Below are 25,624 nucleotides of genomic sequence, written 5' to 3' on the forward strand. Positions count from 1 at the left end.
ACAACCTTCATTGTAATATATTTCAAACATTCAAAGCCCTTAATAATTACTGTACATCAATACACACTGTATTAACATTCATAACTAGGTTAATAATTAATTAATCATCATTTATTATTGATGATTAAATGCGCTAAAGGATTTGTGAAATCTCAACAAACACAGCATGTAATGAATATGGTATCAAAGTGTTTTAATTTTACAGTTCAAGTTCAAAACAAAAACCAAATGTCATGTACTGGGTTGGTATATTTTGGGCTTTACACTCCAGCTCAAAATATGAAGAATAAATATATAAACCAATCTTTGCCATCTCATATAAGTTATTGAAACTAGCCAGTTTTAGAAAAGTGATATAAGTGAATTATTAAAAATGTTTGCATTCTAAAAATATATACAACATTTCAAAACATTTTAAAAATGTAACAGTAGTGACTGAATAATGACGTTGCATTACATTCAATAGCTAAAAGGAGCACTGAAGCAGGATATAGCCTAGGGCTTCAAAGCGTTTACTTCCAAGGGGAAATATAGAGTTTCCTGAATAAGGGAAAAACATCACTGAGTCAGGCCAAGAGATGCAGCTAAGTTAACACTCTGATTTGCAGACTATTTAGTATGATAAACTAATAAAAGCTACACTTGATGTGTACAGTAGGTGTATCTTTCTCTATGCATACAGTATACTGTATTTATATCAGAGATTATGAATGTGAAACATGAATTTGATTCTTTCCAATGTTGAATATGATGAGGATAAATTTTACTATGACCTGATAATACAGTAAACATATCACTTTCATAGGCGAAGCCAAGGTGGCAGTGATATGATGTCATCATGTCCATATATGTCTATATACAGTATCTCTAAAACTGCTCTGGCTATTTTTTTAAATGATTTTTTTGCTCATTGCTATATGAGCTTGTGGAAATCACATCCACCCTTTCTATTTTATTTATTTTATTCAATTTTCAGGCACAAAAACATATAGCACAAAACAGCAGTGCAGTACACTGAGGATTGCCATGAATGCTAAGCAATATCAAATTGGCTCTCCATATACTGCACTTGAACATAAAGAAGTGAAACAATAGAAATACAAAGATATAAAAAATTGAAAAATTGCGTAGCATCAAATTGAACATTAAATCTATCCCAGTCTTTCAGATTTTGATTCATATTTTATTCTGATAAAGAAATGAAGGAACTGCTTCAGTGGTATTCAAAGCTACTATTAAATTATGCAGAGTTTATTGAACGGTCCTCAATTCAACTTTAACGTTGATTGGTAATTGATTATATAAAAAATAACATCATAATCTAAACAGCAATAAAATTGAGTAGATTCAATCCAGATTTGCTATCGCTAAAGTAATCAATAATTCAGAGTTTATTGAACAACAGTTCAACTTTAGCATTGATGACATAAAATAACATGATAAACAACAATAAAAATTGAGTAAAGATTCAAAACAGGTTTATTCCAAGAAAACAGAGACAATATGAAGCTTAGAATAAATTAAATTAAAGATAAGACCAGTAGTTGTAACTGTTCTTAACAACTTGTACTAAAATGACCGGTCATTGTACTTATAATGCATTGTCTAAATTGTTAGTTTGCTAGATGCAGTAACGCAATGAGCTGCATCTCCAGGAGTTGACGATTCTTAATGACCTGGATGGTTAGGCTACTATCCAAAATGTACAACATTTTATGTGTTATAATGTGGTTAGTTGTCACCATGGTGAGCTTATGTACTTGCAGTTTAGATACAAAAATTACACTAATACAATTATGACAAGTGACAATAATAATGCAACACATTGCAGTTACATCTGGAATATGACAGTTGCATTGTTATCTGTGTAAATAGATTAAGAACAAAGTCAATATACACAAAAGTGTTCTGAATGAATCTGTAAATGTCAAATAGCTAATATGATATAATTCACACAATCTAGAACCTAGATCTGTCATAGTATCACGAACTCTCACTGTACACCTACGTAAACACAACAATCTTATATCAACTGATACTAACAACAGAATCTCAGCTTTTTATGTGAAACAATTTCATCTGGTTTTGAGTAGTAATAGATAATAATTCATTAAGCTATTTATACTTCATAATGGAAATAGCAAAATATGTCAATTATATACATTGTACTGCCCATTCCATACAGTACATACATAGTGGTGTAATACAGTAGTACTTTTTCTCACATTGGGACATAAAACCATTCCATTTGGTTTCTGTAACAATGTGATTCAATTACTGGCAATATAAATAACAGGGACCAAATGCAGATGTGCACACTGAACCTCCAGATTAAGTTTGTTAGTCTTTATCTATTGAGGATGCACCAGAACTATGGCCAAGAAGTGCGTTGAACCTGTGCTGATATTTGGTTTGTAACCCCTCATCCACTCAACTTGATTCAACTCAAAAGTTCCAGATAACAAGTTAAAATAAAGCAGTGTATGGTTGAAGATATAACCATAGATAATGCTATATATTTGAAACACAAACAAACATAAACACAGAACACCAAACGAAAGGCAAAATACTTTAAAACAAAAAGGATGGGGATAACAATGGCTTGGTATTGATAAGATATATATAATACGGTACATAAAAGGAAAGGGTTTAATAAATGGTTCTTGTTTCCTTGTTTTTTATTTTCAATCTTGGGGATACTTCTGGGAGAAAGTGTTAATATCATTTTATTAGGGAAATAAACAGTACAAATTACAACCAAAAGGTTATCAATATCAGTACATGATTTTATGCAACGTCTGTGCTAACCACTAAAGACCCTTTCAGACAGAGCTCAATTATTATTACTGTACTTTTATACCACATCCTGGAGCATTTGATAGATCAAATTTCAAATTTAAGCAGAATTATTATTTTAGGTGGGCATTATTGTTTATAATTATTATTATTTCTTTAAACAATATAGCTTTTTTCACCATCATTTGATGTTATCCTATAAGACTGTGTTGACGTAATTGTTAATACTATAGGTGTAATTTATACGTGGGTTTGTGTAATAGTGAGATCTAAATACCATTTCATTTTTATGAATACAGCATAAGCAGATTACTGCGGGCAGCTAATAAACACGGCAGTAAATAAATATTTACCTCTTTTAGTGACTTGATTCTGAATTCAAATAACATCTTTTGTTGTGTTTGCAATTCTTGTGAGCTTTTCTGTTCTTTGTCTTGATATTTTCCTCCACTATTTTTCATACTTTTCTTCTGGTACTTCTTGGCTTCACTTCGACATCTTTCAACAACCTGCAAAATATAAATTAAAATTAATATATACATTTTGTGGAGAGGGGTGTTTAATGACAATTTTTACTTTTCAAGTTATATCTCGCTCTTGGAGGAGAAATGCTATTGTCGGTTTATCCAGGTAAGCTAGGCATGAAATCTGAATCTTTTTATTTTTGTTTGTTTGTTTTATTCGGTACTCAAGAAATACAACAAAAATACCAGGATGACCCATAAAGCTGAAACAGCTTAATTCCAATGGGGTCCTTTAACAAGCAGGTTAGATAGTACATTATAAATGCATACTAATACAATAAACAGAAACATCCATATACAATATACTATATGGTTGCGTAGTACATCTGTCTATGTTTTGACATATAAGAAGGTGCCGATGTTACACAACAACCCTAGTAACTATAGGGAATAGCCTTGGGAGGCAACAAATGTTGTTAATACTGTCACGAGATCACAAATACACTTCGATGCTCAATGTACTTCCTTGTACCTTTCTAACCTGCTTAGTGCTTCAAATCAAAAATAAAAATTGTTGGCCTTATTATCTTTTTCTTTAGGATCCTACAAGTGACAAGAAACTTGTTTTCTTCTTTTACAGGATCCTCAATAATGTCTTAATTATATTATTATTATTACAAAAACAATTGAGTACTTTATTATTTCAATAGTAAAAGTTAATTTAAGCCAATCTCTAAAATACTCTATTTAACTAACCAATCAAGGAATAATTACAATACTTTACATTGAAGTCACCAATCAACTATGCCAACTAAAAGTTAACTACTCAATTTACGTCATCAGGATTTTGAAAGTGGGGTTCGGGTAATGCCCGTTCATTTAAAATGAAATAAATTTAACCTAATGTTTTATCTTTTGCAAGGAAATTTTACACAATTTTCTACATTGTCTTATCTCTGTGTCACCACCAGACAAAAATTAGAATTGTACTAATAAATTCTATTCCTGTACTATTCTTGCCTAGAGATTCAAACAAAGAATACCAAGAAGAACCAATAAATAAAAAATTATCATTTAACACATAAAAAAAAAACAGAAAATAAAAACTACATAAATGACTATGCTACTAATATAATTGATGATTTAATGAAAATTAAAACGTAAAAATTGCATCAAATTCTAGGAAATTAAAGTACTGTTTGTACATAATAACTAGTTTTGATACATTGAACATCACACAGGAGCTACGTATCACAGACATCTGATGCGCAATTAGGCTTTAGGGTCATTCACTCACAGCATGATATTCATGCAGGTATCTGTGTCTAGTGTAAATAACCTAACAATAATATATAGAAATCATACTGAGAACATGGAATATAAAAACAGCTATGTGTAAGCGCCAACTAACTATGTTATGATAGCACTAACACAGCACTGTGTCTTCTATCTCCTCCTAAACAATACTAGGGCCTGTTAGAGCTAGGGCACCTGTTAATTCCTGTTTAACCTGCAATAGCCATCTGGCTACAGCATTGTTTTGCACACAAAAAATGTATTTATACTGTATAAATGTTTTTGTGGTCGCCCAATGCGACTTTCAGTAATTCTCTGCTATATTCCTCAGTCTCTACATCACAATCAGGTCGTTATGAATTCACTTATTAGATATTAACGGGTAAACTGTTCGTTTAATCTAATTTTAATACTACTAACTGCAGTACTTTACAGCAGTACTTCTGTCATTACTAAGAAACCTTATCCTACAGTAGGGTACTACAGAATTGTCTTGCAATGTTACAGTATATAGTATTCTAACATTTTTTAGGCATTTCAGTGCATAAAAAAAAGTAATTCAATATCTATGTACTAATAATAATATGTACTACAGAATTGTTATAGATGCTAACATTTTGCTTTTCAGTGCATAGAAAAAAGTAATTCAATAAAAAAAAATTGATTTTGAAAAATCACAGCCTTGCCGTAATTGTCTCAACAGCTGTACAGCAAAATTAGCTATAGAATGTTTTGCAGTTTAGTAATGTTTTACTGTCATATAGTACCGAGATTTATGAGTATGTGTTTGTCATGGGAAGGGATTATCACCTTGCATGTATACAAAACCTGTAATTGTTATTGAGATGCAAGAAGGAAAATAATAAGATCTTAAAAGCACCTAGCAGACTACTATAAATATACAAGATGTCTGACTAATGGACAGATTGCTAAAATATAAATAGATCAGCTTATAAACAATTTAATTGCCATTTTCCTACAGGTTTAAGACATGCCAACCACCCAGCTACAGTAAAAAAAATCAGCAGCTAGTCAATATTAAAAACTTAAGGCACATTCGCTGGTAGAATACTATACTTTTTTGCACTTTATCCCTTATTTAATAAGGTTTATCGCAAATAGGGTGCGCGACGCATGATGGGAAGAGTTTGGGAGCAAACGGCATGATGCGTATGTACGTGATTTGTTGTTTGTCCGTACGCATTGTGACGTTTGCTCCCAAACCCTTCCCATCATGCATTGTGAAATGACGTGAATTCAAGCTATTTGCGATAAACCTTATGCTTCAGGGATATATGCTCTACAAATAAACACAATTTAAGAACTTCGAGAATTTAAAAATATCGGTAGATTGTAATACACAATACACAATACTATGTCATAATATTAATAGCAGGTGTTTGGGAAAAACTTTTAACAATAATTGTGGAAAGTTGACCAGCACATTAACAACAAAGATCCAATGCTACTAAGGGGACACTTTCCTGTTAAACGAACACTATGGCCAACCCCTATTCATGTGACACGCCTATTAAGGGGACGTTTTCCTGTTAAACAAACACTTTGGCAAACCTCTATTCATGTGTAGAAACTCCTATTAAGGGGACACAGTCCTGTTAAACAAACACTATAGCCAACCCCTATTCATGTGAAACCACTAATAAGGAGACACTTTTCTGTTAAACAAACACTATGGCCATCCCCTATTCATGTGACACGCCTATTAAGGGGACGTTTTCCTGTTAAACAAATACTATGGCCAACCCCTATTCATGTGAAACATACATAAAATGCAATGGAAGAATCAATCAGGAACATACAATAAGATCTTGTTATTAAATCTACTGATGATAGATTGGATAAAAGATGTATTATAGCTTATTTAATAGCAATTGCAGTGCAATTTGTTAACATTGCATAATCTCAACATGAAGTGTATAGACAGGTAAATCATTTGAATGTAATCTGATAATCTGAAATACTGCTGTAGCTAATATGTTAGAACACGTCCAATGCTACTAAGGGGACACTTTCCTGTTAAACGAACACTATAGCTAACCCCTATTCATGTGACATGCCTATTAAGGGGACGTTTTCCTGTTAAACAAACACTTTGGCAAACCTCTATTCATGTGAAGAAACCCCTATTAAGGGGACACAGTCCTGTTAAACAAACACTATAGCCAACCCCTATTCATGTGAAACCACTAATAAGGAGACACCTTCCTGTTAAACAAACACTATGGCCAACCCCTATTCATGTGACACGCCTATTAAGGGGACGTTTTCCTGTTAAACAAACACTATGGCAAACCTTTATTCATGTGTAGATACTGCTATTAAGTGGACACTTTCCTGTTAAACAAACACTATGGCCAACCCCTATTCATGTGAAACCACTAATAAGGAGACACTTTCCTGTTAAACAAACACTATGGCCAACCCCTATTCATGTGACACGCCTATTAAGGGGACGTTTTCCTGTTAAACAAACACTATGGCAAACCTTTATTCATGTGTAGATACTGCTATTAAGTGGACACTTTCCTGTTAAACAAACACTATGGCCAACCCCTATTCATGTGAAACCACTAATAAGGAGACACTTTCCTGTTAAACGAACACTATGGCCAACCCCTATTCATGTGACACGCCTATTAAGGGGACGTTTTCCTGTTAAACAAACACTATGGCAAACCTTTATTCATGTGTAGATACTGCTATTAAGAGGACACAGTCCTGTTAAACAAATACTATGGCCAACCCCTATTCATGTGAAACCACTAATAAGGAGACACTTTCCTGTTAAACAAACATTATGGCCAACCCCTATTCATGTGAAACCTCTATTAAAGGGACACTTTGTTGGACCCTTTTTGTATATAAAACTATGTATTGGCTTACTGTATATTATACATACAGCTTCTCCATCTGTTCAGTATTTTTTTTTTTTAAATACAAAAAATATGTGAATAGTAAAGAAAGGAAAAAATGATTTGAATGCATTATTATGCTTGAATACGTATCTTAATCCGCAAGAGTTCACAGACTACAGACACGCTAACATAAACACATAGTAATGCTTCTCAGATATTAACATCTTTAATGAAATTTACAACGTGAATATAAATGCCATATGTCTGTTAGAAGCAGGTGAGTCATACTCATAGTAACAAAAATGAGAGAAAGTTGGAACAATGCAATTGAATATTATATGAAAAATGTATACAATAGATAACAGAAAAATGGTTATTATTTTATATTTACTTGCAATACATGGTTTAACAAAGCTGGTAGTGTTGCAACATAATTTAACAGACAACCCCATTAAAGTGATTGCAGACCATGTGTTATTTAATAACTTACCTGCAATATTAAAATATTCACATGCCATATGTTATTTAAATTAAATTTACCTCCGATTTATTTTTATTTTCTGAATTGTATGTTTTGTGGGTGGTTGCGGTTGCTTTCGTCTCTTGTTCTAGGTGGTTTTCGATCGGTGTAAGTAATTCTTTTCGAAAGGCTTGAAGCTGTCATGACAAAGTTCAAAATTCATATTAAAAATGATAAAAACAGTTATTGTTTTGAGAAATATTTTCTAAATGCATCTAAAGCTTCTAAATATGGTGTATGCCATTTAATATCGAGTTGTAGTTTTTGAGCATTGAGTTGGTACAAACACGCTTGCAAAAATTACTACTTCAAATTTTTATTTCTGTTATAATTTACCATTTGAATATAAAAAAGTACTTTTCTGTGTTTTTTCTGAATCAAAAATGGTGGCAATTGATTGTTAAATTTATATCACTGAACCAAAACAAATGAATGTTTTCTTTATGAGCCAATACATTTCTAAAGCTGTCTACACTATCAAACTTTATGTGACAAAAAAATGTGATGTGCCCATATATGGACACAATGATGTCATATCACTACCATATTTAAGCATATCACTACCATATTTGTCTATTTAACCACAACAACATGCATGTGCAAATGTGCAAATATGAAAACCTACTGTAACTTCTCGTTGAGATTCAATTTGCTTGAATGTTTCTGATAGCTGAAGCAGAGCTTGACCTGTTGAAAAAGAAAAAAATTGTGTGCAAAATTGAGACAATATGCTTACTACAGTTTTTAATGCTATTAATTAATTACATAGTACATTTGACTATTCCACATCCTAGAGTATGTAGCCAGCTCTGAACACAAATTAAAAACCATACCTAAACACACTGGTATGTCAAACTATAGTATACATACCATTTTGACATTAATCGAGTTGATTTAAAAAATAATAGGATTATAATTGGATTATCATAGGATTAATGTCATGGATCATTATAGATCATGCAAACCAACTTATAGGATGAAGTTATCCATCTCAAATGTCAGTATGAGTATTTACTCTGAACAGAGACATCAAGAATCTGGGGATTTGCAATAATTTAAAAAAAAGCAGGATGGGCGATAAAATAAATCTCAAAAAAGTTACAAGTTCACCTTGGGTAGGTTTTGTTTTAGCTATTTCCAACTATGTAGACAAAATGGAGACAGAATCAATCTATTCTAAAAGCAAGAAAGGGTAACAAAAAATATCAAAAACTCCCCAAAAAATAAAAACAGTTTATAAATTCTTCCATGCATTAACTGTATATTTTTGTTTTGTTCTTATCTTTTGTTCTTATTATCTTTTTAAACATATGACTTTAAAAATGAATCCTATTTACTGATAAAAGTCAAGGGTAACTATGCAACAACCTTTACCTTGACACATACTAGTGACACTACCTGTAGATGTGCCCCTTGATCTCTACCTATACCTCTATATAAGAAACACTGGCTAAGGGCCAAAAATTGAAATAATTGAAATTGCTAAACAATACAAACATTAAAATACTAAGGAAAAAGTAAATAAAACATTTGACTATTCATGGTCAACTGACAAATATATTAAAATTTCCAATTGTATTCATTTTTTGAGGAATTAGAAAATATAGAGTATTTATACGATAAAGATATCTCTACACAAAAACAATTAAAATAATAAAATATGTTATTTGGCGGCCTTCAGATCCTCATGAATAATTCATTATATAATTTGCATAGTATATTTCCTACTGGTACTCTTCAGATAATGAGAACGGTCACATGACTTTAATTAATATTTTGCAAAACAAACGCTTTCGTGATTATTGAAAATTATATAAACACAGAGATTGTTGAAGATCGTGTCACCAATGACAGTTGATACATCACATTGTAATTGAATATTAAAAACTTCCATCCAGCAATAACAAAATAATGTATCAGTACAATATAATTACTAACTATATACAGTAGTTTATTCGTTAATACTGCTTTGTACAACCATGGTACAACAATATTTAAAATACTAGATTTGAACTCGTCACTTTGACGAATTCGGGTTATCCGCCACGCAAACTGCACGTGCACGTCATACGTTAGAATATTGAGCACAGAAAAACGATTATGCCATTGGAACAATTTTAGTGTGCTCTCTATTTTGTGTCACGTCTACAGAATACAGAATTATTAAGCATAACACTATATTGTATACGTACTACATTCAGTGCAGAATAGATGAAAAAAAGTGACCAAAGTTATTGACGCTTTTGAACATGATGAGGTCATCAAAATTTTTAAAATGGTAAATCATGCGAAAGGTAATTGATTGACCTAGACAATATAAAAAAATAACGGGAAATGGAATACCGATAAGTGGAGATGCGCTCTATTAAATGTGATGAGCTATGACGTAAGAGACAAAAATCCTCTATTTTATATTCGAGTGGCCATACAATGACGTCAAAATGTCGGGTTAGCCATATCGATGCATGATTCGATATCTACAACTCATCTACTTTCAGAATATGTAATAAAAAATAAGATTGACCATGTAGTTTAGAATCTATGACTGTTTAAAAAAAGGCATAATTTTGACGAATTTTTGAACTTTTTCATAAAAAACGCGCGTAAATTATCTAATTCCACGTGCTCGTATGACGTGATTTTAAGTCGAAATTGTTTAAAAGTTGGTAAAATTATTAGAAATGGCTGGAAAAACATAAATCACGCGAAAAAAGCATGATTTACCGCTACGTGCGCACCGCGCGCGTAAAAATTTGCGCGCGCGTGGGAATTTTTTACATGCTCAAAATGACATGAAACGCCTAGAAAGTTGATTAGAAATTGATTTTTCGCATTTTGAAATTTTAAACGCGCGTGCGCGCGTAACTTTGTGTGAGACATGCAATTTTTAATCCATAGAAAGTTTGCCCTTAATATGACTTAAATTTTCACCAAGTGTCAATACAAAATGACTTTTGGTTTTTAACCTATGTTAAATACGCGAAATTCATAAAATTGCGCGTAACTTACGCTGCGCAACTCGCACGGGACTGAAAACCTTATTACGACATCTTCAGATAGAGGTCAATCTTTTGATAAAGTTATACACTGTTATGTTGAGAAGATTTAGAGATACACGCGCAACAAAATTCTGGGAAAGAAAGAAGAATAAGAAAGAAAAAAAAAAAAAAAAACTAGATTTGAACTCGTCACTTTGACGAATTCGGGTTATCCGCCACGCAAACTGCACGTGCACGTCATACGTTAGAATATTGAGCACAGAAAAACGATTATGCCATTGGAACAATTTTAGTGCGCTCTCTATTTTGTGTCACGTCTACAGAATACAGAATTATTAAGCATAACACTATATTGTATACGTACTACATTCAGTGCAGAATAGATGAAAAAAAGTGACCAAAGTTATTGACGCTTTTGAACATGACGACGTCATCACAATTTTAAAAATAGTAAATCATGCGAAAGGTAATTGATTGACCTAGACAATATACAAAAATAACGGGAAATGGAATATCGATAAGTGGAGATGCGCTCTATTAAATGTGATGAGCTATGCAAAAGAGACATAAATCCTTTATTTTATATTCGAGTGGCCATACAATGACGTCAAAATGTCGGGTTAGCCATATCGATGCATGATTCGATATCTACAACTCATCTACTTTCAGAATATGTAATAAAAAATAAAATTAACCATGTAGTTTAGAATCTATGACTGTTTAAAAAAAGGCATAATTTTGACGAATTTTTGAACTTTTTCATCAAAAACGCGCGTAAATTATCTAATTCCACGTGCTCGTATGACGTGATTTTAAGTCGAAATTGTTTAAAAGTTGGTAAAATTATTAGAAATGGCTGGAAAAACATAAATCACGCGAAAAAAGCATGTTTTAACGCTACGTGCGCACCGCGCGCGTAAAAATTTGCGCACGCGTGGGAATTTTTTACATGCTCAAAATGACATGAAACGCATAGAAAGTTGATTAAAAATTGATTTTTCGCATTTTGAAATTTTAAACGCGCGTGCGCGCGTAACTTTGTGTGAGACATGCAATTTTTAATCCATAGAAAGTTTTCCCTTAATATGACTTAAATTTTCACCAAGTGTCAATACAAAATGACTTTTGGTTTTTAACCTATGTTAAATACGCGAAATTCATAAAATTGCGCGTAACTTACGCTGCGCAACTCGCACGGGACTGAAAACCTTATTACGACATCTTCAGATAGAGGTCAATCTTTTGATAAAGTTATACACTGTTATGTTGAGAAGATTTAGAGATACACGCGCAACAAAATTCTGGGAAAGAAAGAAGAATAAGAAAGAAAACTAGATTTGAACTCGTCACTTTGACGAGTTCGGGTTATCCGCGCATACGCAACATGCACGTACTTTAAACTATATGAACCTCGACAATTATTATGCCATCCTTTGACATGAAATAAAAATGTTTACAGTGCTGAATTGTACCTATTATGTAGCATACACCATATTACAGTATTTTACAGAATAAACTGTATATATGTTATATACAGTGTAGCATAGACGGAATTACGAGACCCATCTTTTAAATCCAATTATTAACACGATGACATCATCAAATTGACATATAAAGATAACCACTTTAGAAGATAATTATCTAAATAATTACATTAAAACAAATTTGAAGAATTTTGGGAACGTAAAAGTGAGATGCGCTCTCGTTTAAATGCAATGAACTTTGACGCAAGAGATGAAAATATGACTTTTTTTTATTCAACTGGCCATATGATGACGTCACAACATCTGATTGGCAAAATATTCACATCAATTCATATCTACAATCCAATAGCTTCCAGAAAACGTTTTAATCATGATTATCACTTTTTAATCTGATGAGCTATAACAGATTGATATTTACTGTAAAGATGAAAATAAGTGACCCAAGTTATTTACGTTTTTAGACATGATGACGTCAAAAAAATTAAAATATTTTTAATTCATGCGAAAGATAGTTGATTGACGTAGACAATATTACAATTTCGGGGGAAATGGAATACGTATAAGCGAGATGCGGTTTGTTGAATGTGATGAGCAATAACGAAAGAGTAAAAAATCCTATATTTTACATTCGTGTGGCCATACGATGACGTCATAACATTCGAGTGGTAAAGGTTCGGCATGAATTCATATCTACAACATATCTGCTTACATATTAAATTTAAAAAATTGGGGGTCGTGGATGATCCTGAGGAGCTTTAATAGATTAAAAATAGGCTTAATTTTGACAATATGTTGTCACTTTTGCAACTAAAACGCACGCAAATGGTGTAAATCAACGTGTTCGTATGACGTCATTTTAATTTGAAATGATGTCAATCTTTTTTAAAATAACTAGGAAAGACTGTAAAATTATAATTCAAGAGAAAAACACATGATTTTCATGCTCTGTGCGCACCTTACGCGTAATTTTTTTCGCGCGCGTGGGAATTTTTGACATGCTCAAAATGTCATGATCAGCGTAGAAAGTTGATTAGAAATTAATTTTGCGCATTTTTAATTTTTAAATGCGCGTGCGCGCGTAACTTCTTGTTAAACATGTCACTTTTAATCCATAGAAAGTTTGCCCTTAATTTAACTTAAATTTTCACCAAGTGTCAATATAAAATGACTTTTGGTTTATAATCTATGACCAAACATTGAAATTCATAAAATCGCGCGTAACTTACGCTGCGCGACTCTAAAGTCATATAACGAAGTTTCTTGCACATCTACAGCTACAGGTCAATCTTATGACAAAGTTATACAATCTTATGTTGACAAGGATGAGAGATATGCGACGCACAAAAATCCGGGAAAGAAAGAAGAATAAAGATGAAGAAAAAAGATATTTACAATAACAAGGGTTATCCGCAACTTACTAGTTGCGGATAACCAAAAAAAAAAAAAAAAAAAAAAGATCCTGACAATAACAAGGGGTTATCCGCCAAGTGCGGATAACCAAAAAAAAAGATCCTGACAATAACAAGGGGTTATCCGCCAAGTGCGGATAACCAATAAATATATTTTTCTCTTAAATACTTTTGTAATTTTAGTTCGTCATTGCACTGTTTGCTCCCTGACGTTTGTTGTGTGTAGTAATTAAAAGATTCAATGATTAAAAAGGGTGTGATGGATAGAAATGACATGATCACTAATATACTAAAAATTTTAGTAATCGTCCGTAGTAACCGTACATGATACAGTAGCTTACATCTACGCTGTTACTGCCATTTTGTGACAAGTGACAATAGAGCCTTTATAATAAGTCTGGTCTTCTTTTCTTTCCCACGATTTTAACCATCTGACCAGATTGTCATTAAACTATTTCAGTGTACAATATATGAATACATCATAGATTTTTTTTTCAATTCATGATTGACAGGAAAAAGAGAAATTTGGTAGAAGCAATTAACTTAACACCAAAGACCATCATCTGGTTAATAGATCAAAATATTTCAGTACAGTACCATGATTGTTAATGCTATCTTCCTATACTGACAACAGGAAAGAAAGTATTGTACAACAACACAATGTATGTTTGATGTTAGATAACATTTCTACAACTCCCAGTAAAAAGCGCATGTCTTGTATGCCCACCCACAAAGGTACAGACACATGAAATGCAGTAGAACCCCTCCTTTGGGTTACTACCCCTATTCAGGGGACATATATTACCTTAACAATTTCTTATAAAACGAAAATCTATCCCTATTTTGGGTCCTGAAAGTGTCCCCTTAAAGATGTATTGTCCCCCAAAATCATGAAAAATAAAGATTTTTTAAATCGGACTTTGAATAGGCCAATTTGCAGTTTTAATGAAGTTGTTCACTTCCATAAGAAAAAAAACGGGGGAAAAAATTATTTCACCTATAAAGACAAAATAAACAGTTAAATTACCCAAAAACTCATTGTCTTCCAGACAATTTGACCATTTTTTGCTTTAAATTACATTTTTCTCAGGTAAATAAATTTTTTTCAGACCCAATTTTTTGTGAGAGTGAATAACTATTATGTGACATTAAAATAACATATTCAACAAAAAAATTTAAAAAAATATTTTTTTAGGGGGACAATATATCTTTAATAGGGTTCTACTATATAGTCTTCTCAAAACATTGGTTTAAATCATACTATAATGCACATGTTCATAATAAATGCACTAAAGGCTTTCATACTGCTTGATTTTTGCAGTAATAAAGTATGAAGAAAAACCTATTGTACAATATTAGATAACAATACACAATGAATAGTGGTCAACCACCTGCTACACAAAGAGTACAATTGTACAATATAATTTAATTAGTTGTTTGTAAGACTGAAGATAAAAATATTTTTATTATAGCATTTTTTCCAGGTACTTCCTTCCATAAGCAATTGAAGCTTTATAATTTCCTTTAAGAAAATTCCCTTGAATATATTCCTATGTGATGGTGCTGGTTGCTCAAGTTGCATGGAGAATTAAGCAGCATGCAGCTTAAAAGTACAGGACCTAAATTCATTTTCAACAGTTTAATAACTAAAACCTACAGTATTCTCCAAATACCTCACGGTCTCAAATTCTTAAATTTACACAAAAATGTGAAGAAAATTTAGCTTCAATTATGATAAAAAGCAGACATCTTTATGTCAAATCAACTTCCCTTTCGTTATTGGTCATTTCCTAAAGTTGACCCATCTACTGTATCTATTAATTTTTTTGTAAAGAAAGAATAAGCCTGCATAAATAAATAAATTGCATATAGTGCAGTACAGTAGTACAGTATTGCATTTTTAATATCAGCAAAGTATTCTAAATAACCAATTTTCTTTATTGCATAACCTGGGAGCTAACTCTTGACAGGGCCATGGCCACCAGTACGGTTTGGTAAGGTTTCAATGACAACTTTTTCACAGAGGCCTTTGACAACCCAGTGGCTTGAACATAGATTGTTCCTTTTTCTTGCGAAAACTGCACCAAATTATTTCTTGTGGCTACAGTACATCACTGCTACCCACTAAAGTGCAGGCACAATATAAAACGAAAAAGGGGCTAATCACAGCCAACCCATATTCAGGGTCATCCCAATTAAGGGGACACTTTTTAGGGTCATGAAAACATAGTCTTAATTAATAATGCATCTTTTAAATTGCATAAATAGTGCAGTACAGTAGTACAGTATTTATATTAATATCATGGTATTGATTTTCCTTGTTCCTTGCTCCACATAAAATATTTAATAGCAAGCAAGCTGATGTTAATATCTGGCATAACCACAGGGTTCTGATGATTTAACCTCTATTTAGGGGATTTTTTATGTCCTGTTACTTCCTTGATTGTGCTCTCAAACTTGGATACCACTAAATATCACTAGCAAAGCATTCTTATCTAAATTAGTGTTTGTATAGTGTGATATTAACCCAAATCCTGGTTTTTATGACATCAAACTAATAAATAAATGCTGTATTTACTGTAATATGGATGAACAATACTACATGGTGGATAACATCTGCAAAATGGATAGCCATGGTTGACCTCTATGAAGTTTTTAGGATTTAATAGAGTACTGACTAACAGCATGCATGATGCTGATTGACTTTAGTTCATGTTTGGGGTTTTCTTATTTCCTCATTTCACCCATTTATGATGAATTTTAAAAATAGAAATTGTTACCAAGTATAAAACATACATTTTTTTAAATAAATTGTAAGAAATATTTGAAAAAAACACAAAAACTAGATTATGTCTAGTGATTAATCATAATCATTTCCATCCGTCAACTTTTAATTAAATGTTACAGTTCTTGAAAATCTACAGAGATGAGGAAATGACAATGTTTCCCTCTTACTCACAGACACTTAGAAATATCTATATCTCTCGCTTTATATCTCTGACTGTGTATCATCATTCTTCTATTATTAAAGCCACAACAGACAATAAACTTGTGTACAAAAATATATTAATATTCCTAGATCTGTACAAGTCTGACCAACCCAGTGGTGGGCCCAGGTTTTTGAAATAGGGATGGGGTAGGAATCCAGGGCCTAAAAGCAAAATGAATTCTTTCTTTTTTAAAGACTTCCCATCTTAGATCCATAGATACTGTAGTAGTTTGTGTGTCCTTGTTGTCTTATTACTGACAATTGGTCTTACATATATTTTTTAATTCAACCAGTTAGGTGGCAAATTATGGATGAGGAAGAGATTGGTAGGATTGAGAGGACAGAAAAGGGGAAATAACCTATTTATAAACTATGTTTATTTTGTTATTTTTATGTTGTTATTTACCTATTTGTCTAGCAGCTTTAGTCTGGCTTGCTACTTCACCAACTCGCATCAAGCAATCCATGTAGGTTTTAGCTGACGCTGAAACATCTAAAAAAAACAGATAATGGGTTAAATAGTCAACGATGCTAAATATATCTGATGAGTAAAGTGTAGGTCACAAGATACACTGAATAGGGTTTGTAACATCCAATGTTTTGCAGTAATTTGCATAGTTAGCAATGACTAAGGTGGTTTACTCATCTCTATAGTCCGCGTTCGTAACAACACTGGTCCACTGGCCAATTAAGTAGTCAAATAACAAGTCCGAATGGCTACTTAAAATATAAAAACAGTTTTGACTAAATGTTTAAAGATGTAAAAAAAACATGAAAAATGAAGATTAATTAAATCAGACTTTGAATATGTTATTTTGTAGTTTTAATCAAGTTTATCACTTCAATAGAAAAAAAAACGAAAAAAATCATGTTTTCACTTATAAAATGACAAAATAAATGGTAAAATTCAACCAAAAATCCAATGGCTGGCAGCCAATTTGACCATTTTTTGCTTTAAATTACATTTTTTTTAGGTAAATACATATTTTTTCAATCCAATATTTTGTCAAAGTGGATAACTATTATGTTATATTAAAATGGAATATTAAAAAAAAAAATGTTTAAGAATTATTTTTTCAGGGGGACAATACATCTTTAACAAAGTCGATTGTCTGTAGCTCATTTTTAGTTAATTAGAAATCTTCCTTAGGCCCATATTCTATGACCAGTAAGAGGAGTGGAGGACCAGTCAAAATGTAATTTTAGTTTTAAAAATCCTTAAACGGAGATCCCTGGTACCGTACTGCTCATGGAATATTAAGAACATGCTTAAAGTTATCTGCAGGTACTTAATAAAACAAAGAAATAAGACACTGTCTTAAATTACAATATTTCGATCTATCATTAATGAACCAAACATGCACTCGACATAACATTTTTGCATGTTAATTATTACATTCAGGTATTTGAATTTCACAAAAACGTGAGGGTGAGACAAGTCATCGTGATTTGAATTGTGCAATGCATAATAACATAACCACTTTAGTAACATTAGAAGACTTGTTCAGCTCAGTACAGTATATAAACTTACAATAAAATTTAATGACATAAAACAAAAGGATCGACATGAAAAAATCAATTAATGTTACATCCTTTTAAACATAGTGCAGTTTTATGAATAGAATAGCAAGCCAGACATAATATTCTGAATGACTATGACTTCATCAGACGTGAGCTCGGCAGCCGAGCAGAAATAATTTGCATAATTATCTTAGTTGAAGCTTGAAACAAAGAAATCAATCTGTTTAGGCATAATTACAGTTAGGTTGTTGAACGTTTGATTCCATTTCCAATCATTTAATGAGAAGCATTTGATTTAATAACCATATATTTTTTAATTTAATATACATTAAGAATAAACATTTAAGAAGCAACAAAAGGCATTACTGCAGTAAATGAAGTACTGTGCATGTAGTGTATTGATATCACTAGTCTAAAATACCAGCTATTATTCAATTTTCACTAAGGTTGGGAAGGGAAGTTATGGGCAAGGTTACTGTATATGGACATGGTTATCAATATTACATAATAATTTGCACTAATTGAAAGATAATGTACTAACTCTGTAATTCAAGCCTTTTATTTATCTGAGGTTAGAATTAATAGTAGATTATCAGTTCTTCTGGTCTAATGAATACACAAGAACCTGTTTAAATGATAAACTTCAATACATAATAGTTCAAACAGCTGTATTGGGCTTTTAGTTTGTGGTCCCTTAATGTACAATAAAACACTTTAATTGTTACCATTATTACCATGAAGGAAACTTACTTTGTAGTGCTTTTTCATAGATCTTTCCAAAATGTATTAGTTCCTTCAACTCAGGGTATAGGCCTTCTATCAAACCCTAGAAAACAAACAATATCATTTAAAAAAAAAAAGAAGTTTAACTAAGAAAGAACTTTGTTGAATCATGGAGAAATAAGTTCTCCATGGTTGAACCAACATGGGATGTTCCAACTTGATTATTAAGTTAAAGGTAAATTTTATACAAAAATATGCTTACCAATTTTATTGAATATAATCAATATATTTTACCTTATTGAACACTATATTTTATGGCTATAGGGTTAAAGTAGGCTATAGCAATTCAATTCAAGAATAATTTTAAAAAAAGAACATTTACTAAGAACAACGTAAATTGTTACATTCTTTATTCGTAAAATTCTTTATGATTTAAATAACTTATAATTTTAAATTTCACAGAAAAATGCAGAATTCAAATTCAACGTAAATTGTTGCATTCTTTATTTGTAAAGTTCTTTTTTTTATAATTTAATCACAATTTTAAATTACACAGAAAAATGAAGAATTTCAAATTGTACAAACTATGATCCACAATCACGCATATTAAACATGAATGAAATTAGAAAAATATAGTCAATGATTGTATGAATACTTTAACATAGTCATTTCTTTTTCTATACATTAACAATCTATGAGGACATTAAAATAATAAATTAATAGCTTCAAGTTTGAATGCAGTAAGCAGTTATTTATCAGTTGCAATTTAGTATTCTCAATAATTATCTGCAAAAAATACTGACAATTAGTTTCATAACAAACGGATTGTCAAATGAGAATTAGCCGCTTGTGTACTGGTATTTAAGTATTTCCTGGCAGTTCTCACAGGTAGTACTGATCGGACGTTGCGCAGGATATCAGCGGTGCGCTAAAGGAACTCGATGGATTAGTATAAAGTACTGCTCTAGGGCAAGGTTAATATAGACAGTAAAGATAAGTCTATTTTTTATAAGTCTAAATATTTTACTGTATTTTAATCTAAATTGAAAAACTGTTTTTATTTTATTATTTAAATTCAAATCATGACAAGGACCTAGGTAAATGTTATAAAAAACAATTATTTATTTAAATATACAACTTATAAGAAATAATTTCTTTGCAACTGGAGTTTTGGTAAAAATATGTATAAGGATACGTCCAGTCTTAAGCTTTTTGCTACATCGTCCTTAGTATGTTAAGTTTAACCTGAAATTTGCTTGTGAACAGAGTATATTGAATCGGAAAGCTGATCAGAGAAGAAGTTGCATAGAAGAAATCGTAAGAAGCAAAATTTTTAATGTTAGTTAGTTTATTTTGATGGTTTACATTTACACAGTAATATGGTTTATCGCAAATAGCTTGATTTTGCGAGGGACGTCACTGCACAATGCATGATGGGAAGGGTTTTGGGAGCAAACATCACGACGCGTATGTACAAACAACAAATTACGTACGTACGCGTTGTGACGTTTGCTCCCAAATCCTTCTCATGCGTCGTGCACGCTATTTGCGATAAACCTTATATGCATTATATCATTATGAGTAAATATTAATGCAAGTAAAATCGGAAGAACCGTGCTTGGTTTAGTTTGACAGGAAAATGTATGAATATTTTTATCCGTTACATTGGATCCATGCAAATAAATTGCCTAGGCCTAGTTGAAAGCAGGATTCACATTAGCAGACTCTCTTATCCCATCTGATGCTGAATGCAAAAACTCTGCCTGTATTTCCATCACACACACTTAACTGCACTGGGTCGCCTGTCTTAACTTATGTCTCATCATCAGTTGGACTATTTTGTCGTAGCCTAATAACATATTATTATTAACTTACCCGATATACATTTTCAGTCATTTTATGAATTTGATCGCTAGACATACTGGAAGTCATTTTGTTCGGTTATCTTAAAATTTAGATCAATTTAAAATGTCATTCTTATCAATAAAACCGCCTTTGTTCAAACAACTCCTCGGCTGCTTTCTCTGAATAGGCTCTCGCTCTGTAAATTTTGTGTGAAATGAATTAATCCACCAACCTCTTTTTCCTCTCTCTGGTCGCGGCGCCGGCAACCAGAGGAGCAGGTCCTTGTGCCTATAGAGGGTGCTATACAGAAAACAAAAAAGGAATGGAAACTAAAAATAAATAAATAAAGTTTTGATTGTCAGTCAGCTGATCCTACTTACTTTCTGAAAATGAAAAATAGATTTATAGTATTGCTGTATTGTTTGTAGATTTTACAATAATGTCTTCAGAGCTGACAGACACAGGAGAACTATATTCTCCACTGGTACATACAACCTCTCTACTACTCATTAGTAGTACTACTAGGCCTAGCCTAGGCTAGGCTAAGTTATAGTTATAGAAGTAAAGTGTTGTGTAGCTAGCTAGGCCTAGGCCTAGGCTAGGTCCGGACCTAGCTAGCTAGGCTAGTAATAGTAGGCTAGGCCAGGCCAATATAGAGAGTAAGCCAGGGGTAGTACTGTACAGTAGTACTAGTAGTAGGTAGGTCTAGTAGGGCACTAAGTCTAATATTATTATTAGGGTCTAACTAGGCTATGGCCATATTATATGGAAGTGACTATCACCTCGGCATGGTCAACCATTCATGTAATTTATTATTTATTTTTCTTTCAGCCGGTATTATGTCACTTAAAATGTTAAATTAAATGTACAGTATATATGACTATCTACCTATTTGTGTTTTTAATATATTTTCAGGTTGGTCTGGTGTACATATTTAACCTGATTGTTGGCACGGGCGCATTAGCTTTACCAAAAGCTTTCTGGGAAGGTGGATGGGTCATCAGTCTTCTTGTGATTGTAATGCTAGCTTTCATGAGGTGCTTATCACGTGGTTTAAATATACAGTATTCGATGTTCCATTTGACAAAACTAGCATTTTTCATAGGCCTATATGTTGCATTTCCCAATGCCTAAGGTATTATTAAGAAAACTAACTTTTTACCTCAATAAAATGTTTTTGTTTTAGTTTTTTGACAGTTACTTTTATGGTGGAGGTTATGTCTGCTTCTAATGCCGTGTTGAGGTACAGAAGAAAAGAGAAACAAAAAGAAGTAATTTAGAAAATTATTACTTTCCAATCATAATTGAAACTTAGTTTGATCTAATTCATTCATGATATGAATTATATTATCATAGATATTTTCTACTACTTCTTTGTTGGTATCCCTGGCCTGGAACCCATCATTTTCTTGTTCTTCCTGTAAAATCAATCAAATCAAATACTACTTCTATATAAAATAAACTTCAATCAATTATTTTCTGTAGCTTGAAGACTCTGAATCCAGTTCCAATGAAGAAGTTGAGAATTTGATGCGTGATAGTGACAACGAAGAAAAGCAAAGATTATTAAAAGACCAGGCGAGTGAGATTACATACTCGCATATCAATGCTGGCAGTGAGTAAAATTTAGTTTTTACTTGTGTACTATTAAAGGTTTTATATGTGCATGTTGTAGGATTTGAGCATGCTATGATTTCTTATTGTCGAACACGAACATTACAAAACTAAAAAAAAACCATACTGTAAATACATTAGTGGTTGTATTTTTATCAAACTATTTCGAATTTAAACAATACCATGTGGTCTAATGGTTGCAGATCAAGCAGAAGGTTCCTGGTTCGAATCTTAGTTGGGACGACTTTTTCTCATTCACACAGATTTCCTCATCTTATCATTTTCATTAATTGATTAAATTTCAGTATATCACCAGGTGGTTTAGAATTTATTCTGTGCCTGTGATGACTATTTCTGAATGCTATACTCATATTTTTTCCACTTTAGGAGTATATCGCCCTCATCACACTGATCTGTTTGAAATTACTGAACGAGTTGAGATGGGCAAAATGGTATCTCTCTTCTTCAATAAAGGTTTGTGCATCACCTTATTACATTGTCTTTGTCTGTATTCCGTGCCTATCTTACCTGGATATACCAACAATAGCCTTTCTCTTCGAAGAGCGAGATATAACTCAAAAAGTAGAAGTTTTCGTTGAACCCCCCTCTCGACAAATGGTATATTCCATGAACTATGCCATCAAGTGGGATCCTTCCCACGGAAGAGTAAACATGTCTTCAAAGAGCTTGCACAGTGGTTTGCTACTAGGTATTCTTTGATCTATTTTTATCATAGTTCGTAGAGATATTTTTACCATAGTGAATTTACACGAGATCAGCCTTACTTAGTATTACAATCTCTTTAGATCACAAGAAGGCTTTAAAAATGTGAAAAGGGGTGCTTCAAGATTTGTCACCCTTTTTCTCCAAAATTCTGGGATGAAATATGTAATGAAACACAAGTACATTTGTAACATGCCTATCTCTAATGTAAGACTGAGTCGGAGTAGTTTATCCAACATATTTATTTTATTTTCCAGTGGGTAGAGGGTTGTTCTACATTTGTTTGGTTGTATACTTATATGGTGATCTTGCCATTTATGCTGTGGCCGTGCCAAAATCACTTATGAATGTCACATGGTAAGATTATGGTTTTATGTTTATTCTTATGTTGAACATTTCTCATATATCTCATATATATCTAGTTATATAAAATACAGTAGAATTTCTACTAAGAGGACACCTTCGGGATCCAACACAAAGTGTCCCCTCAATAACAGTGTCCCATTTAGTGGTTGGCTGTAGTGTTAAAATGTATATTCCCCTTGTTTCAAGGGATGTCCCCTGATCAGAGTTATCCCAAAGGAGAGGTTCCTATACACTGTAGTTTTTAATAGAACATTTGAAAAAACTGTACTAATTTATAATCTTTTTCCCGTAGTAATATTGAAGGTGATGATGTATCAAAGTCTTGTTGGAAAGGAAAATCTATTAATAAGATGAATGTATATAGAATATATTTGGTATGTATTCATTCAAAGAGTGTAAATAAAAATGCCACAGAAATTGCATAACTTTTGTGATGTACAGTACTAAAAATCTTTTTCTTTTCTAGACACTTTTTGCATTACTTCTTGGTCCGTTTGTTTTCTTTAACGTACAGAAAACAAAATATTTACAATACTTCACGACTGTTATGCGCTGGCTAGGTAAGTATTTTATTTAAATCTTTGCCATTTTAAAAATTGTGTCTCACAAATCCAATTCTGTTCTCGTTCTCAACTTTTACAGATTATTCAATTCATTGTTTTATGTATTTTTTCTTTTGAACTTTGACCTCTAGCCTTTGGTACAATGATCATTGCAGCATTGGTTGCCATAGCAAATGGAAAAGGAGAAGGAAAACCAAGTAAATTCAGTAACATTACAAACGTGGCCAACTTGTTTGGAGTGTCAATCTACTCATTTATGTGTCATCATTCTCTGCCGTCTCTCGTCTCGCCGATACGCAACAAGAATAAACTCACAAAGCTCTTTGCGTTTGATTATCTCTTAATTCTGGCATTCTACGTATTTCTGTGTATGTCTGCTATATTCTGCTTTGCAAACATTGAAGACCTATACACACTCAACTTCTCGGACAGTACAGTAATGCCAATCAAATTTTTTCAATACTTTTTAGGTTTATTTCCAGTTTTTACGCTAAGTGCGAGTTTTCCAATAATAGCCATAACACTTCGTAATAATTTAATAACACTTTTCGCGGGCTATGGGCAAACGCGGCTGGGTAGATTTATATTCCCACTACTTACGGTTCTCCCTCCCGTTGCTGTAGCCTATGGAACGATTGATGTGGAGTTTCTTGTGAGTTTTACAGGATCTTACGCTGGTGCCACCATTCAATACGTTTTCCCATCACTGCTCGTATATTATTGTCGTAAAAAGACAAAACGTTATCTAGGCGATCAAAAATATCATCAACATACGTCACCGTTTAAGAACTTTCTCTGGATTGTATTTGTCAACATATGGTGTGTTGTTTGTATTGCATTAGTAACATATTATCACATTACTAGGAAACATTAACAAGTAATTGTATTGGCCTGCAGTACAAATATACACTACTTATTATGCATAATTGATAAAGAAATTCTGTAAAATTTTAATAAGCTGTTTTTAATTACAAGCAAGGAAAAGTGAAATTATTATTATTGTAATTTCACTCTTTTCGGTCTACACTATCAAACTTTATGCGACAAAAAAATGTGATGTGTCCATATATGGACATGATGATGTCATATCACTACCATATATGGACACTTTTTTGTCAAACTGGTTTGATAGTGTAGACAGAGGTTAAGGTATTGCTTATGATATTACATCAATGCAAATGTTATATCTATAGCTGTATTAACTATTACTGTACAACACATATATTTCAAGAACTTCATTCTTGGATTGAAGATCAGCAAATAAAGTTTGAAATATAGAAATATATTTTAAGTACATGTGACGTGTACCCATGACAATAATAATGAACTCAGATATTATTACAGTGATGCATTTTATGAATTCCTATTTCTGTTATTTTAAAAAGTTATAATAAATTTTTTGATACTGTTTACAAATTACTTTTGTTTAAATAATG

At 32.3% G+C, this 25,624-nt stretch overlaps 2 protein-coding genes across 4 annotated transcripts in view; one reads left to right on the plus strand and one right to left on the minus strand.

Annotated features, from left to right (window-relative positions):
* LOC144840791 (BAR/IMD domain-containing adapter protein 2-like) overlaps window positions 1–21,110 on the minus strand; it is a 32,451-nt gene extending 11,341 nt beyond the window's left edge. Inside the window, exons 1-6 of the mRNA XM_078696824.1 lie at window positions 20,953–21,110; window positions 19,105–19,180; window positions 17,240–17,326; window positions 8,578–8,639; window positions 7,973–8,089; window positions 3,150–3,305 (exon numbers count right to left, since the gene is read on the minus strand). Coding sequence (XP_078552950.1) covers window positions 3,150–3,305; window positions 7,973–8,089; window positions 8,578–8,639; window positions 17,240–17,326; window positions 19,105–19,180; window positions 20,953–21,009 — 555 coding nt within the window. The 5' untranslated portion in view covers window positions 21,010–21,110. The remainder of the gene's footprint in view (window positions 1–3,149; window positions 3,306–7,972; window positions 8,090–8,577; window positions 8,640–17,239; window positions 17,327–19,104; window positions 19,181–20,952) is intronic.
* Window positions 2,885–25,604, plus strand: LOC144840795 (transmembrane protein 104-like). Of its 3 annotated transcripts, XM_078696828.1 has the most exons (9): window positions 21,234–21,406; window positions 21,838–21,959; window positions 22,109–22,193; window positions 22,408–22,537; window positions 22,924–23,010; window positions 23,517–23,616; window positions 23,918–23,999; window positions 24,092–24,185; window positions 24,320–25,604. In XM_078696828.1, exons 1-9 carry the CDS (start codon window positions 21,362–21,364, stop codon window positions 25,060–25,062), a joined length of 1,488 nt encoding a protein of 495 aa, XP_078552954.1. In that variant the 5' UTR covers window positions 21,234–21,361; the 3' UTR covers window positions 25,063–25,604. The 3 variants fall into 3 exon arrangements, with proteins under 3 accessions (XP_078552956.1, XP_078552954.1, XP_078552955.1); XM_078696830.1 differs by lacking the exons at window positions 21,234–21,406; window positions 22,109–22,193 and adding an exon at window positions 2,885–2,918; XM_078696829.1 differs by lacking the exon at window positions 22,109–22,193 and having other exon boundaries at window positions 21,267–21,406.
* The last annotated feature ends 20 nt before the right edge of the window (window positions 25,605–25,624 follow it).

The sequence above is a fragment of the Antedon bifida genome, chromosome 4 (genome assembly GCF_963402885.1).
Source record: "Antedon bifida chromosome 4, ecAntBifi1.1, whole genome shotgun sequence".
In the NCBI taxonomy this organism is placed as follows: domain Eukaryota; kingdom Metazoa; phylum Echinodermata; class Crinoidea; order Comatulida; family Antedonidae; genus Antedon; species Antedon bifida.

Coding starts and splice junctions, on each gene's coding strand:
- LOC144840795 (XM_078696828.1), top strand. CDS start 21,362: ATGTCTTCAGAGCTGACAGACACAGGAGAACTATATTCTCCACTG. Junction 22,538..22,923: donor CTCGCATATCAATGCTGGCA/GTGAGTAAAATT, acceptor TTTCCACTTTAG/GAGTATATCGCCCTCATCAC. Junction 24,186..24,319: donor GACTGTTATGCGCTGGCTAG/GTAAGTATTTTA, acceptor TTTGACCTCTAG/CCTTTGGTACAATGATCATT.